The sequence below is a fragment of the Biomphalaria glabrata genome, chromosome 6 (genome assembly GCF_947242115.1).
Source record: "Biomphalaria glabrata chromosome 6, xgBioGlab47.1, whole genome shotgun sequence".
NCBI classification, from domain to species: domain Eukaryota; kingdom Metazoa; phylum Mollusca; class Gastropoda; family Planorbidae; genus Biomphalaria; species Biomphalaria glabrata.
In genome coordinates, this window is record NC_074716.1 from 15527181 (window position 1) to 15544245 (window position 17065).

Sequence of the window (17065 nt, forward strand, 5' to 3'; positions counted from 1 at the left end):
TTGTTCCCAGGCTATATATTGTTTATTTTGGCAGGGACTGGAACATCCCCCTCATTTTTTTTAAACTTCCAATAAATGGTCTGCATCTTATCCATCACCATAACAAACTTTCTAGCACTTGAATTATTAGGCCAACTGTTACATTGAACTGGAACAGCCCATTCTTGTTCTCTTTCCTCCCCCCCCCCTTTTTTTTTTTACACCCTGCGCCTCGTATGTTACCTGACAGACATTAGATTTGATTTGGAATGACTGCTTTATAACACCCATCCACACACACACATGTACCGGTATATGTTTGGCACATAAAATCTAATCTAGTATCCCTTTTACTTTCCCGCACTCTTCCACCCACACAAATAAAAAATAAATATCCTATGTACAATCTCTTTTTCTTCTTCTCAATTCAATATCAAAATATTTAATATACCAGTACTGTGCAACTTTTTGAACAGAACCCCTACTTTTCAGACTTTTTATATTACAATGACAACTTTTTTTTTGGCATCTTCTAATGGAACAACCACTCACAACACACTTCAGTTCTTGAATTTCTAGATATAGCACCTTTACTTTTTTTTTCCAAAATTCACTCTGGCAATAATAATAATTATCTTTATTTTCTGTGAGGATATACTTTATAAGAGCTTTTTCTATGAGTTCTAAATTTAGATCTAAGTCTAGAGGAAAAGACAGTTCTAGTCTCAGACCATGAAGTATGGTCTTTGCTATCTTAAAAAAAACAAAAACAGGTATGCTTTAAAAAATATGGAAGTCTTAATTTTTGTGCTATTTATGCAATACATAGAATGCAGCCTTCTGGAAAATACCAAAAATAAAACTCTAAAACTGAGTCTTGGTGAGCAACTAGGAGGTAAAAGAAGCCTGTGTAATAAATTTTACAAAAATTCTAAATACTAGTCTGCATTGAGATTCAAGCCTGAAGTCCTTTGGTTCAGCAGCCAAGTGCTTTACCACTCATCCACCAGGTGTTTGAAATCAATAATTTTTACAGGCCATTGCTATAAGAAGACACTGTATACTCATTAAAAGTATATAAAACAGAATAAAAAATATACTTCAAGAGATGTGTGATATCAATGCTAATTAGAATAAATGTGGAGAAGTCAAACAGATGTTTAATATGAATGCCCATTAGAATAGAAACATAGAATAGCGGCACTTAAAAAGATGTGATACCAATGCTAGATCTAATAGAAATATAGAATACTCAAACTTATGAGTGATATCAATGCTAATTAATGAATTGAATTTGATGGTAAATGAATTCAATATGCAGAACTTCAAGTTATAAAAAAATATTATAGCTTCCAAATTTAGAGACAGCCTGCAAACACATTTCTGGGTGTACCATAAATGCATCAAGGTTCTAAATATCAAAACAAATTATATCTGCTTTTTATTAAACACAGTGACAACCAAAACCTTAAAAATAACAACACAATTCTTACAAGATTATTTGTTTATTCTCCACAATGTACACATTTCAAAGTCTTCATCCCCCATCACACTTTCTAAGTCATGCCACAATCACATTGCAATCATATTATTATCTGGCAGTGTGCGTATAAAGTGATTAGTGTGAAGTTTACCCTTGACATCATTCATTTGACTATTATTAATAAAGTGCCTTTAAGTCTACAAAGTTAACAAAATAGTGGAGAATTCAGTTTCTATTCAAATGACAATGACTAGAACTCAGTATTATTCTGAGGTCCACACCATTCTGAAGGGTATAGCCATGTAAAGACATTCCCTTACTTGAAATATCACAGACATGCTGAGACAAGCTACATTCATAAATCACTAAAATTTTAAACGTTTACAAAAAAAACATACAATTGTAAAAGTTAAAATGTTTTTTTTTTAAATTCATGTATTAAATATCATTTCTAAAAAATATAAGATCTATACAAAGGTTTAGTTGATTTTGTTTTTGTAAATAGAATAAGTTAGGCTGTTGCTGTTTTTTTTTTCTCTAAATAAATGTTTACTATTTAAAAAAAACAATTCATTATGAAAATCTAGTAAAACTTTGGCTTCAAAGTTTGAAAGTACATTTCTAAATTCAGTTTTTAAATTATGTTCAATATAAAATTAAATTGATTTTTTTTTTTAAATTGTTCTGTACAGCCAATAAATAATAAATGATTTTTAAAATGAATCCAAGACTTCATGCTCCAATTGTTTTAGAAATTAGAGTTTTAATAAAGGACAATTTTCTTTTCTAAGATTGATAATAATCCTCAAGACTTTTCTTGTGTGATCTTCTCTGTTTCTTTCTCTTTGTCTTTCACTTTACTGGGGATGGGATCCAGCTCAAAGTTCTGTAAATAAATCAGAAAGGTGAAATACTTGTTTATTTAATACTCTCTGGAGATTTTAGCTAGAATCAGACAAACTAAAGATGTTAATAATTTGTTTAAATTAGATATTTATTTCTTTTTCTTTTTTTTCAGCATAGAAACAGCAGTTTTTTTCTGTCAGGGTAAAACAAAAATTAAATCTCTCCTTTGTGTTCAATGTCTTTTCTTTATGTTAAATATCTTATATGTGGATCATATTTTGGCTTTCATCATTGTAAAGGTAGTGTTACATGCAAGAGCTCTATTACAAGGAATTTAAGTGGATATTATTCAAATATAATTACGGATATAGTACACACTATAACTTGAGAATGAAGACCTCACCTCCCTGGTATAAAATGAGGCACTGGCTTGTTAAGTAAATTACAGGTTTAGAGGCAGTTTTGACCAACTTTAAACAAAATTATTTTTATTTATTAAATGGTTTTGTTGTTGTAATGTTGTTCAAGATCAAATGTTAAAATTTAGGGCTTAGTTATAAATTAAAACGTTAGGAAGGGAAATACTGTGAAATTAAAAAGACTTCAGAAATACTGTGATATTAAAAGACTTCATTTGTTAGGTTGAAAGCTTAAACTTAGAATTAGGAAAGTTGTATTAGGGCTACTTTCAGAAATTGTGTTTTTTGTCAGTTTAAGGATTAAGTTTAGGAAAAAGTTTACTAATGTTAGTAACTTAAAGATAGGTTTGGGAATGCATTTACTTATCTAGTTAGGTTTAGGAAAGAGTTAAGAAGTATTGGAGATATAGCCAAAGTAAGAATATGTTAGTGCATGTATTGTACTTGACAACCCCCGAAAAAAAATTATTAATTCTACAGCCTACTCCTTTTACATATACAAATAGATAAAATTTCAATAATGAATGAATGATATAAATGAATCAGGAAGTAGAGAAATGCAGTATTTACTCACTTCAAGCTCTTTCATTATTTCATCCATGAAATCTGTGGAGTTGTGTTTATAGGCTAGTGCTGCCCTGATAGAGTCTTTAAATAACTGTAAATATACAGCAATAAATTAAAGTATGAACATGTACAAACAGTTATGAACTATACAATATATATATATATATGTGCTAGACTTAAATTACAGTTACTTTATGAAGCACCCTCTTCTCACCAAGCCAAAGCCCCCCCCCCCCCCCTTCCCAAGTTGATCATCTAATCTAAATACTTGACAATAAAAAAACTTTTTTTTTGTTCCAAGTATTGTCTTACCCTGACCACATTAGTTCCATTGGCTGCAGAGACATAGTAGAAAGGCATATTGTTCTTCTTGGCAAAGGCAAATGATTTCTTTGTTGTATCCATATCCTCTATAGCATTAGAAGGAGAGAAGGAGAAAATTGTGGTCGAATTTCGGTCAATATTATCTTATAGTTTCTAACAATGCTTCATAATGTGCTCTCTAAAACATCTCACAAATTAAAAAAAAAGGGGCATAACTTTTGGTAGTTGTTTATCTTTAGAAGTATGAAAAAAAACAACTGCCACCTTGTTTGAAAGGCAATTTCTTTATGAATCCATCAAAGTAATAACTTCTATTTTACGATAGTTGTTCCTTCGTCTGGCATAAATGATCTTTGTTATGAAAATTATTAGTTTTAAAGATGAACTGTCCAAATAATGTTTATTTTAATGTGAATAAACATTTCATTTTTCAAATTTCTTTTCTTCAGGAGTGAAATATTAAAAGTTTCTTGATGGTTAAAGCTGAAAGCAAGTTTAAGGAAACATAGATGGTGGAAATTCATCAAGACTTTGTCACAAAAAAAATACATTATTTTTGTCCTATCTAGGACATTTGAAGGGCTATAAACAATAAATGAATCCATTCTTAATATTGTTGTAGTGGAAAAACACATATCAGCTTTTACTAACGATGTCTAGGAATGTCATGCGACTGACTTACTTGGTAACAATAACAAGCGCTAAATAACTTAACTTTCCAAACTATTTTGACTTCAATTTCCACCACAGAAAAGTTTCAGACACAACTCCCAATTATAAATAAAAAGTACAAAAAAAAAAAAAAAAAAAAAAAAAGGAATTAATTAATACAATTCTGAGAGGGAAAAAAAGCGACTGAGGGTTTAATTAGGACTAAAGTACAAAATATTAATGCATTCATTTATTTACCATCAATTTTGTTAGCTGCACATAAGCATGGAATCTCTGGTCTGTATGTCCGCAAATCTTTCAGCCATTCAGGTAAATTTTTATATGTGATCTTTCTAGTACAATCAAAAACCTAATGTGGAATGTAAACATTATATTCTATTGTAATAAATCAGTTACTTATAGTAAAGTAAATAGTTATTTGAATTAATTTAATACTGATGCAAATAAAAATTAGCAACAAAATATTATCTGGTAAGAAAATATTCATTAACTCAATGACTTCAATATTTGAATCATGTAGGACTTGTAGTTATATTATAAAAAGTAATCACTAAACATTACCATAACACAGGCATGAGCTTGGTGATAGTAAGAAGGGTGCATGCTGTTGAATCTTTCCTGACCAGCAGTGTCCCAAAAATCTAAAGACGCAAAGCATATTTGGACAAGTCAATTTACAACTTATTCACCTCTAATACCTACAACTATGCAATGGAATCTAGAAACAGCATCCAATTTTTTGAAATGTGGCCAGATTGATAAATAAAAACTAAATGCATTTTCTTGAACCAGCAAATAATATCAGTTACTCATTACACCTGGATGGGCAACTTCAGCTGTAACTCCAGGGGGAAAAATTTATTGACAACAAGGATTAAACCCCAAGCTTTTCCAATGCATCAGCCATATACTGTACTTCTACATAACATGTGTGAAACTAATTTTACTTAAAATGAATTGCCCATTAATAACAAAAAAAAAAATAATTTTTAGTTTTCTTACCGACTGAAACAGTTTTGCCATCTATTTGAGTCTTGTAGTTAAATAATGTCAGAGCAAATGTGGATAACTGCTGAGGTTTGCTTATTAATGTTAAGGAATAGATGTGGAACAGTGCAGAATTAATCAATTTTTCAATAATTTCAATTTGTAAACACTTATAAAACTGATCATTATTATCACAACTGCCCACCTATTCCTTTCGAACACCAAGCTCCGAGAATGCATTAATAAAATTGTTTTTCTAAATTTATGTATTTCTTTCCTTTATTCACTTCAAAAATTCTAAATGCTATCAAAGTCACAGCCTGAATGTTTTTTACTCAAATAACCTTATACGACTTAAAAATGATTTGTCTTTTTATTCTAACTAAATCCATTTATGAAAATGGAAATATTGAACCATTAATGATTTAAAAATCTATACTCAAATAAAACCACAAAGCAATATAGCTAAAATAATTACAATTTCAACTTAGGTAACAGCTGCATTTATTTAAAATATGATAAGTGCTTTTCTTAAACTGCTATTGCTTGTTTAAATGGACATTCATACTAAATTATAAAAGGCAGATTGGAAGCTTTACTAAAATTATAATGTATATCCTGGCACAAGACGTTGCAGAAATACCTGATACATATTGGGAACCACACCCTTATGGTGGCGCAGGAATTTACCTACTTGGGTTCAACAATTGCCAGTAACCTAGATTTAGATACAGAGCTGACAAAAAGAATAGGAAAAGCTACTATAGCATAAGCAAAACTCTCTAAGCGCACTGGGAAAACACCAAATTGACCACAGCAACCAAAATCCTAGTCTACTATGCATCTATTGTGAGCACTCTTCTTTATGACAGTGAAAGCTGGTCAACATAAATGTACCAAGAGCAAAGATTGAATAGTTTCCGCTTGCGCTGCCTGAGACGCATAATGAGCATCTCTTGGAGGGACCATGTCTCCAATCAGGAAGTTTTGAGATTGGCCAATATGAACAGCATGTATGCTCTCCTGACACAAAGAAGACTACGCTGGCTCATACATGTCACCCGCATGCCAGATGGTAAAATCCCGAAAGATATATGCTGAGCTTGTAGAGGGATCCAACAGCCGCCCAAGACTAACATATAGGGATGTCTGCAAGCGAGACATAAGAGCCACAGACACCAATAAAAGTATGTGGGAAGAAATGGCCAAAGACTGGAGAGCATGGAGACAGAATGTGCATGCTGGGACGATCCTCAATGAGAGCAAAAGAAACAAAGCGGCCTTAATCAAGAAGGAAAAAAAGAAAGCTGCCCTGTCCACTAGCCCTGAATCAGATGCATGCACATGCATGAATTGTGGCAAAGTCTGCAGCTCTAGAATAGGCTTAATTAGCCACACCAGATTCTGCCCCATCTCAAGACCAAACCAAAACCAGTGACTCATCTGGGCGCATCCATTGCCTTTCAAGACAAAAAGGAGCCATATAATTTATATATACATAATTATAAGAATAATATAATCATGATAATTATTTAGGCCTAATTGTTTATTTTCTTGTTGTTGTTTTGGCTATTCTCACTATGCATACCCTAGGCATGTTTGGATTGATTTTGTGGTCCACTAGTCTTTACAGTTTATTCATTGATCTTTTAAAAATAGTTATTAAAGGAAGATAAATTTCATAAAAGGATACTATCCATCCATTAGAAATCTTTCAACTAATCTGAAACAAAAAAAAAATGTTAACAGAAACAGATCAAGATAATAATATAATACTATCTAGGCAAAGTAAAATAAGTATAATTGTCAAACAAATTGAAGTTGAATCTTAAAATATAGATCTTTTACTCATTAAACAGAAGTATCTAAATTGAAAGAAAGTTTATTTTTATTTAATAGAGTCTAGAGTAGAGATAGTTGATAGTAATGATAGTAGACTACATGTAGGCTGACTAGTCTAGGTCTAAGTCAGTCTAACTGCTAACTCTAGAGTCTAAAAGTTAGAGTAAGACTGTCTGGACTAGAATTATATAGTATATTATATATAAATATATATCTAGATCTAAATCTAGAGTCTAGAATACTCCTAGACTATAGTACTAGAGTTACTATAAACTATACTATAGTCTATAGCAGTGGTTCTCAACCTTTTAGGCTCGGCGACTCCTTTTTACAATCCCCCACTCTGCCGCGACCCCCCCCTCCCCCTTTTCCGTATACAGACACAGCAATAGAAGAATGGACAAAAACAATTCATTTTTTCGATGGTCTTAGGCGACCCCTGGCAAATCGTCAATCGACCCACAAAGGGGTCGTGACCCACAGGTTGAGAACCCCTGGTCTATAGTATAGTGTCACACAAGTCACTGTAGAGACTAGAGTCTAAACTACTAGATCTAGAATTAAATAGACTGTAGTGTAACTTCAAATTTGCCAGTGTAGAATAACTGTCTGTAGAGTAGTGTAGACAAGTCTACTGCTTGTACTAGACTAGACTCTTAGAGTAGTTGTAGTCTAACTTTGAGTGTCACAGAGTGACACTAGGACACTAGACTGACTAGAGAGTGACTAGACTCAGAGCAGACTGTCACAGTCCACACTGTGTGATTGTGTCAAAGTTAGTTAGACTCAAGAGTCAAGACTCAAGTTGAAGTTCAAGTTACTTTTACTTAGGACTTAGATCTAGTTAAGACAGTTAATAGAGTTAAGTTTAAGTTAGATCTAGATCTATAGTAGTTTATTTATTTCTGACACTACATGAATTTGGACATTCGCTGTTTTCGTGGTCATTAAATAATTATTTTAATATTTATTATAAAACTAGCACGCTGTATAATGTGCTTGTCCATTTTCCAATGATTCTGACCCAATTTTCTTCCATTTAGCTGTCTTTTTATGTAAGAAAAACGAATTTCATATTTGTTAGTCAGGTTGTTGTTTTTTTTCCTATGTTACCCGGATGACTTTACTTCTTCCTAGGGTTAAGACTATATTTTTTGATTGGCTAAGTCTATACTAATGAGCCTGGCAATATTTATTCTGATTTTGGAGCTGATTTATTTGATATATAAGCCAAGTTGTCTGATTCCATACAAATAAAAAATTAATAGGGTGTCCGAATTAAATTACGATTTTCTTACCAAAATTTATTTCAGACACCCAGTTTTGGACATCAATAAAAATGATCTTATATTATATTTGTTCGTTTGTTGTTGTTTTTTTAATAGAGAATAAATGGGCAAATGTTTGGAGTGAGCTTGGTACATTGAATAAAGTTAAATGCCTAGATCTAGACCTACTAGATAGATCTAGATTTATATAGAGAGAATATAGAGGATTCAGTTAGGCAAGAATGGCTATCCTAACCTGTAGGGGCCTACGTACTATACTACAAAAGATCCTCTGACATCTGTATTAGAAATTTATTAAATTATTAAACAAAAAAACACAAACATTCAACACACATCTAATCATGCAAACAATTCAAACATAAAATAAGTCTAAAAGTCGGTATAGAAGTCACTATCCCAGTGACCTAATTTTGGTAGAATAAGTGTGTTCATATTTTTACTTTTTGTGTTCGTATTTATGCATAATATAATATCAAAACATCTTAATCATTTAATGTGAGGGGCTATGCCTGGGGATCTTAAAATTTAGTTAATGTTAATATAGAATTAAAATTTGAGTTTATTGAGGCCTAAATATAGAGACTGTCCGAAATAAATTATGAAATTAAATTATGGTGTCCGGAATCAAATAATGTGGGTCAAATTTGTCTGAATTAAATGAAAACACACTGCCTCTTTGACCTTAAATATAATAACAAATATAGGTTAGGGGTACAAATATAAGTATTATAAGTAGTCATCCTTATTCTCCTGAAATAAACTAAAGAAAAAATAATGCGTTGTCAAAGTCAAACTTTCAAATTTGGGCCTATAGGTGTCCGAATAGCATAAACTACTCTATATCTAGTAAGTTTTTCCTTTAAAAGTAAAAGTTAGAGTAAGTTAAATTTAAAATTACTAGAGATCAAGAGTACTAGAGTTAGAGAAAGTTAGAGTTATACAAAATAATACAGACATGAGACTTAAATTCTTAACTTAATACAGTTTACTGTTTATTATACTTTATTATTTATACATCTAAAATTAAAAATCAAATCTAATACTAATACTAATAGATGATTCTAATAATAAATAAATTCTAGACCTATCTTAGTCTACTATCTTAGTATATACTATCTTCAATCTTGTGACTTGAGAAGTTCAAGTTGAGTTCTAGACTCTAGACTTAGTCTAGACTCTAGAATGTCTAGACTGACTAGACCTATTCTAATCTAGAATCTATATAATATATAGATTATAGGACTTAGACAGTAACTTACTGAGTAAGTTTAAAGTTAGACTTTAGTTAGACTCTATTTGATATCTTTTTGTAGAATATAAATATAGTTAAAATTAAATAGCTAAATAATAAAGTACTGATTTTATGTAGATTTACTTTGATTTTCCTACAGCGCTATCCCCAAGGCAAATTATTTTTACGCGCTCTTCTCCTTCGTCGCCCGGCTTGTCATAATCTGGTTGACTGTTAGTCGACATCTTGTTGCTAAAGAATGCAAATGAGGATTGTGGGTAGCTTCCGATAGTTGATAGTTCCGATTCTTTTTACATTCAACTTTTTATGACGTAATTAGATCTAGATCTATATAAATATAGATATAGATCAAGACTAGAGTCACTAGAATCTAGATGTTCTATGTTTACAAATATATATAGATATATGAAACATGTATCTATACTTGTAGATCTAGGTCTAGAATCCAGTATTCTGAAATTCTGTGAAATCAACACTACGGAATTTAGATCTAGTTCTATGGTTGTTCACCCTACTGTATTTCTAGATTATATTTTAATTCTATAACACTAATAATAACAGTAATTGAGTAACTAACTATAGACTATAGATCTAACTAAGTCTACTAAGTAAATAAGTCTTAGTCTATATTAAAATATTACTATAACAGTATCATTCAGTATACTAAGTATAACACCGTGAAAGTATAAAAATAACATTACATTAAATTGATTAAATTACATTTGATTTACAATGAATACTCAGACTGAATTACTTTTTTATACACTATATTTCACTATATAAGTATATTAATATTTACTATAATTATATAGATCAAGAACTAGATTCTAGATTAACTAGATCTATGTTATGTAGTATGATTAACTGATTAATAATGATAAATAAATTTAACAAAGCCTTCCCTTGCTTTGTAACTTAAGTTAGACATGTCTTAGTGACTTAGGCTTAGGGACACTCACTCTCAGTAGTCTCAGTTCAATAGCTAACTGCTAATGACTAATGTTGGTAACAAAATGAAACACTTGTGTTTACTGAGATTTGTGTGTGACTTAACATTGTAGCCTACTCTGTCACAGTTTTAAGCAGATTTAGATTGGGAGGGGGGGGGGAAGATGAATGGGATTTGATACTACAGTAATACTAAAGTGAAAATTAAATGTTAATTATAAAAGTATTAAAAGCTTTTTGTTTATAATGAATACCATATAATATATAGATTAGCATCTTTAAATTTACTTATCCGATCAGATAATTTGAAAAATAACTCATTTTATTTTATGTAATACAGACGTTACTTCAAAAAAGATGATGATTACATCCTACGGGTCATGCATCTAGTCATGTATGTTAACCAAAGACTTAAATTCTGCCAAGTCACTGGTTTTTCTGGCTGGCTCAGGCAACCTATTCCATGCTAGCACTAGGGAAGAAGGAGCATTTGTACAAATTTGTCCTAGCATATGGAGCGGGGAATGTGCTTTATCTTTGTCTTTTTGAGTTTTTTATTTGATTTTGTTTTTGTATTTTTTTTGTATTTGACATCCTTCAGTACTGTTTAATTTGTCTTCTATTACATACTATTCTATGGATACCTAAACCAAAGATTTCATCTGCATACTCCTTTCTGGCTATTGAATCCTTTTGCGCGTGTGGATAAACTCATATCCCCGTCACAGATGAATTCAAGTCATCAATTTTTTTAAAATTTTACTTGAAACAATCATCAGAGATTTATTTATCAATCTTATAAATAATCATTATCATGTTAGAATTAAAGGTATTTATTTTTTTATTTTTTATTTTAGGAACACATGAAAACATCAACTGAGGAATTCAACTATATTGGCTTTATATAAATTAGTTCTTCATCAAGATCTATACAAATTTTTCAGAAATCCTTGAGGATTATTACTTGAACTTGTCTTCAGACATATATTACAATTACAAGGCTGCAGACATTATTTATTTATAAACTTATCAATAAATCATCATGTCTGGTTTTCTTGATAATTGTAACTGGCCAAGATGCGAGTGCATTGAGCTGGGAGCTAAAAGAAATTTGGTTGTCTCAGTACTTTCAGGTGTTATGGTAAGCTAAAACATTGCTAGCTACATATACACATTAGAGTAGAATGTTGATAATTCTGATTAATTGGGAACAGGTCTGTCCGGATAATTGATCGTCCAGATGACTTAATGTGGAATATTATATGTTGGTTTATTTTTTTTCTTAATTTTTTAATCTTTTTTTTTCAACTGGCAACTGTTTTGAAACCTGGCCTGAAAAAGTATTTAAAATATTGGTGATAATATTGTTTGATACCTCTTCTGTTCTTCATTTTATAATCTTAAATCTGTTTGTTGCTTTTCATATTTATCTTCAAAAACTTAATTTATTCAATATAATAGCTACAGTTTTATTATCATTTTGACTTCTTGAATGCATATACTAGTTAACTAGAATAAAAGAGTTGCATCTCACTTTTTTTTTCACTCCACAGAATTAGATTTCAAAAGGCAAAATGGTCATGAGTATTAGACATATATATTCAAGTTGTTTTTTTTTTGTGTTTTTTTTCAAAGTAAAATGTAGATAAAAAGAAATGAAATTTCAAACACATTAGTTATACATTGTGGTTGAAATAAAATTTGCCTGGCAAATGATTATCTTTGGTGTGCTTTACGTAATGTTGTTCATAAAAATAATGTGTTGTATTGAAGAAAAAATGATTCTATAACCTAATAGTCCAACTACATCTAAAAGAAAAAGTAAATAAAATGTTGTATTTCTAATAGCCTAGTTAAGATATGTATTCTAAATTTTTTTTTTTTTGTTTCTTTAAAAGTTTTTTGCAGGCTGGTGGTTTGTTATTGATGCAGCAGCTATGTATCCAGACGGTGGGGATTTCAATCATGCCTTCCAGACTCCTGGAGTTATATTAACTGTTGCCTTTTTTATGTTAGTAATGTTCCCTAAATGATAATGTAATGTAGGGTCTAGGAATAGTGTTACATGATCTTTACTATGGTTAATCTTATACTTATTGAATGTAAGGGTTAGACATATCCTTTGTGTACACCTAATCATTCATATTAATGATTACATTTTTTTTAATATTCTCTGGTTATTTCTGCTGCAAGCATATAATATTTATTTATGTTTTTATTTTAACATATGGATAAAAGTATCTGTTGTGATAAAGAGTAATATTGATTTTCACACTCTCTAAGAACTGTCATGATATAGAAACTAATCCTCTTCTTATCTTATATAATACAGTCATTACTTCAAAAAAGAAGATGATTACGTCCTACGCTTCATGCATTTAGTCATGCATATCAACCAATGACTTAAATTCTGCCAAGCCACTGGTTTTCCTGGCTAGCTCAGGCAACCCATTCCATGCTCTAATAGCACTAGGGAAGAAGGAGTATTTGTACAAATTTGTCCTGTAGTTAAAGAATACACCAGAACACAGGGGATGAAACAATAACTGGAGCTTTAGTTAATGGTAACACAACAAAGTAATGGGAACTAGTTTATCTAATGTTATAAAACATCAGTAAATATGTTAAAAATCCACTGAACCAACTAACTGTCCAGATTCTTTTTATCTCCCATTTTTAGATTAATATTTATCTTCTGGCAAGTACTGGTACCCAAAAGAGAAAGAACATAATCATAGTTTCTCATTTCTCTTTATTATAAAAAATATTTCTAAGCCATTTTTATGCTTCTAAAATAGAGGCGTCTTTTTTGAATTTTTGCTATAAATAATATAATATAATGCTCCTTTTTTATATGTATATATTTATATTCTTTTTATTTTTTTAGGATCAACTCAGTATCAAATGGTCAAATAAGGGGTGATGCATACACCACTGGTTGCATTGGGCAAACAGGTTTGCTCCTTTCAGGTTTTCTAGCATTATATAGTTCATGGTTATTCATTTGACATAATATTTGACATATAGAAACCATCAGTTGCATAAGTGTTTTTGTTTTGTTGTTTTTCCTGCAGGTGCACGTGTTTGGCTATTTCTTGGATTTTTACTTGCATTTGGGTCTCTTATTGCTGCCAGTTGGATTCTGTTTGGATTCTATGTTGTAGGAAGTAAGAATAGATTTGACTCAATGCTTTTCAATAAGAATAAAGATTCATATTTGATTTTTTGTATTCAAGAAATATTTTAGTCCTTTCATGCTTTTTATTATATTTTTCTTGAATAGTTTAATGGTTTCATTGGGCATCTGTTTATTGTGACCAAATGCTTTTACTTTAATGTTGGACTAAACCTGGGCAGTGGTGTAACAACTTTGGAATAAAGGGACTCATTGTGCTTGGGCCCATGACTAATACTGGCCCATTGATAGAAACTGTATCAGTAGCCTATTGCCACAGGTTGAGAACATAGCTACCAAAATTATTATTTTTTTGAGCTAGATATACTTTGTCTTGCTTGCAGCCATGCTTTGTCCAGCTTTATATAAAGAATCCCATTTTCAGTGTAATCTAGTTCTCTGCCAAAGTGATTGGTGTACTAGTAGATCTTATGGTGGGATCATCATCAGACAGCTGAATGCATGGCGCCATCCTTCCCCTAAGTTGTATGTTTGTGTACTTCTTTAAAGGCAGTATCTACACCAGCAGGTGGAAGAAATGACAGAGCTAGCTATCATCTTGATAGACAAGTATACTTCACACTATATAACTGCAATATTTTCCTCTAGTACCTTTTTTAAATCAGAGGCATTACCAGAGATGAAATAAATAAATGCATGCAGTCGTCTAGATTTTACTTCCAAACTAGATTATAACACATTTCATCATAACACATTTATATAGTCAGCACTATTTTGTGGATACTGTATAATCAATGCTGTTTCATTAATCAATCCTTTTAATGTAGATAGTAAAATAGTGAAACCTAGACCTGCATCTTGAATTAACTGAACTTATATTCATTGAGGTTTTTTTGTTAGTAGCACTAATTACACAGTTATTGATTTTTACCCATGTCATTTGTGTAATTTGATACCATTTGACTTTGAAATAGATGTGAAACCAGATTGGCCAGGGATTGCAGTTTTCCTTCAAAATGCACTCATTTTCTTCAGGTAATTTTAGTTTATTGATTTCAAAAGCCTGTAGCATTGAATTATTTTTCAGTTTCTTATTGACAGATGGTGGATACTTGAAACCATTAAGACTAGAAGCTTATAGCAGATGGAGCTTGTAAGCCTAGTAAGGCAATTCATTTAGAAGAGGGGTACTCTGATCCCCTACGCCTTGAAGTGCCAAGGTTTCAAAAGTCAACTTTGAGGAAAAAACAACTATTGTAATGTGTAGCATTCTTTTAGATCATGCTGTTGAAGTCAAAAGATTGACCAGAAATGCACCCCTCACTATCTTGGCACATCAATTGTCACTTAAGATAGAAGGAGCAATATATAGCAAGAACTTAGTTTACTAAAAATATTTATTCATATACTGGCTCATTATACTGAAGGAATTTACATTGTTTTAGAATTTCATCTTGTTATAATTAGAATTATAAACCCAGGTTTATATAAATGTACGGTAATATATATATATGTGTATTGTATCAAACAGCATTGAAAATGAATATCTTTTTTTTTTTTTTTAAATTAAGCTTAAAACTAGTTTTTTTTTTTTTTACTGTTAACGATTTGTATACATTTATTAATTAATGTAATTTATCACTTTCTGAAACTAAATTATATTTAAAATATTTGGAAATTGGAAAAATTCGAGTTTTTTTCTTTTTCAGTGCATTTGTGTTCAAGTTTGGTAGGACAGAAGATCTCTGGGGTTAAACTCTTCACAGAAAGATAATTTGTTTGTTCACACTGGAATCTCAAGTCGAAACAACTTCTCTTATCTGGTCATCAAAGTTCTCTCAAGCTGTTTTAAGTCCCTACTTAACAATGTATGCTAGTTGCACTCTGTGTGTGGCAGATAGGATCAGTGTGTTTGACCTTTGCACTCAGTTAATATATGGCAAGTGTATTAGTTGCATATTTATTTATTAACAACTGAAATGTTTAAAATTCAATACGATCAAATCACATCTGTGTGTATATATATATTTTGTATATATGTCTGGCTCTCTCTTCTATGCGTATGCATAGCAAGGTACTTTTCTTTCTAAGACTAACTAATAGGAAACTAGATTTTGTTAGCATCAAGAAATGTTGTTTTTTTTATGCTAATTGATTAGATTTAAAACAATTCCCTACTGTTCCACTTGGTTTTAATTTGCAAAAAAAATTTTAAAATGTAAATTGGGCGTATTTAACGCCCACAAGCTCTTCTTTGCTATAAAATAAAAAAATATATGGTTATCTTTTGGTCAAGAAAGAAGTAACTTAAAGCATTTGAAAACTATTTCAGCCTTACAACTGGCTAGACTGATCCTATTTATCAATCAAATTTGTATATGATGTTACTATATTTAGATGTTTCTTTTTGTCTCACTGCATATATGATTTATAAATTGTTTACTTTGTTACCTGGCTATTTACATTTTCAAGTTTCATTTGATTACCTTTAGATATACTGTATATAATGCAGCAATTGTAAAAAAAACAGAAACAACTTCAAACTTTAAATTTTTTCTGTTTTGATGTTTGTGTGTGTATTGGTGTTCCCAAGAGAGAAATATTCAGTTATACTTGACGACGCTGGAACAAAAATATATCTATAATTTTTTTGGGCTCACATTTAATGTTAACAGATTATTTTAATTTGACTTAAAAACAGCTGATAGTGTTTGTTTTAAGAAATAAAATTTATTAAAAATAAATGTTGTGGAAAAAATTTTGTTGTTTCTCTTTGTTTTCATTGTTAATATTTCGCCTTGTTATTTTACCTCTAAAGCTTGTCTTGCAAAGTGAGCAAGTCTATTCTACAAGTTGAACAAAGAATTGTGCACTGTACACATCATCAAAGTTGGTAAGGAAAAAAAAACAACTAAATAGGACTAAAATGAGATTTATTCAGTTCAAAACTTTTTTGTTATGTCTTTGATATTGAAGACCATTTAGGACTTCAGTCATAATATTTTGTACACGAATTTGCAGAAATATATTTTTTGAAACACATATTGTTTTATTTTATTTATTCAACACCAACTGTAATGCCTTAATTTACCTGCAAAATTCTTATGGAAACACTTAGATTATCAATAATTATATTTTTATATTAAAAAAATACCAAGGACTTTAATGTACCTTAGCTTAATGTAGTCTTTAACCCTTTTGAGATGAAGCCCAACACCTATGTTATAAAAATAAATTATAATAATTTGTATTAATAAAACTATATATATTTTTTAAACTGCATATATGCTCTCATTTTTAATCAAAGTAATCAAAATAGGG

At 30.7% G+C, this 17065-nt stretch overlaps 2 protein-coding genes across 3 annotated transcripts; one reads left to right on the top strand and one right to left on the bottom strand.

Annotated features, from left to right (window-relative positions):
• Nucleotides 1-1465: 1465 nt before the first annotated feature.
• Nucleotides 1466-9933, bottom strand: LOC106057615 (rab-like protein 2A). Its single transcript, XM_013214886.2, has 8 exons — nucleotides 9784-9933; nucleotides 6971-7000; nucleotides 5293-5372; nucleotides 4852-4931; nucleotides 4528-4639; nucleotides 3607-3704; nucleotides 3302-3385; nucleotides 1466-2348 (listed from the first exon to the last, which is right to left on the bottom strand). Exons 1-8 carry the CDS (start codon nucleotides 9882-9884, stop codon nucleotides 2268-2270), a joined length of 666 nt encoding a protein of 221 aa, XP_013070340.1. The 5' UTR covers nucleotides 9885-9933; the 3' UTR covers nucleotides 1466-2267.
• Nucleotides 9934-10033: 100 nt separating this feature from the next.
• Nucleotides 10034-16786, top strand: LOC106057617 (transmembrane protein 50B-like). Of its 2 annotated transcripts, none has more exons than XM_013214889.2 (7): nucleotides 10034-10161; nucleotides 11466-11749; nucleotides 12507-12619; nucleotides 13496-13563; nucleotides 13683-13775; nucleotides 14719-14779; nucleotides 15454-16786. In XM_013214889.2, the coding sequence occupies exons 2-7, from the start codon at nucleotides 11651-11653 to the stop codon at nucleotides 15497-15499; spliced, it is 480 nt and encodes a 159-aa protein (XP_013070343.1). In that variant the 5' UTR covers nucleotides 10034-10161; nucleotides 11466-11650; the 3' UTR covers nucleotides 15500-16786. The 2 variants fall into 2 exon arrangements, with proteins under 2 accessions (XP_013070343.1, XP_055888113.1); XM_056032138.1 differs by having other exon boundaries at nucleotides 10135-10176.
• Nucleotides 16787-17065: the final 279 nt, after the last annotated feature.

Bases quoted from the DNA above. Each gene is read 5' to 3' on its own strand.
- LOC106057615 (XM_013214886.2), bottom strand. From the start codon at position 9,884: ATGTCGACTAACAGTCAACCAGATTATGACAAGCCGGGCGACGAAGGA. The intron at 3,705-4,527 runs GTAAATAAATGA...CTAATGCTATAG, and splicing joins TGCAGCTAACAAAATTGATG to AGGATATGGATACAACAAAG. The intron at 2,349-3,301 runs GTGAGTAAATAC...ATTTATTTACAG, and splicing joins AAATAATGAAAGAGCTTGAA to AACTTTGAGCTGGATCCCAT.
- LOC106057617 (XM_013214889.2), top strand. From the start codon at position 11,651: ATGTCTGGTTTTCTTGATAATTGTAACTGGCCAAGATGCGAGTGCATT. The intron at 11,750-12,506 runs GTAAGCTAAAAC...TTTCTTTAAAAG, and splicing joins CAGTACTTTCAGGTGTTATG to TTTTTTGCAGGCTGGTGGTT. The intron at 13,564-13,682 runs GTTTGCTCCTTT...TTTTTCCTGCAG, and splicing joins TGGTTGCATTGGGCAAACAG to GTGCACGTGTTTGGCTATTT.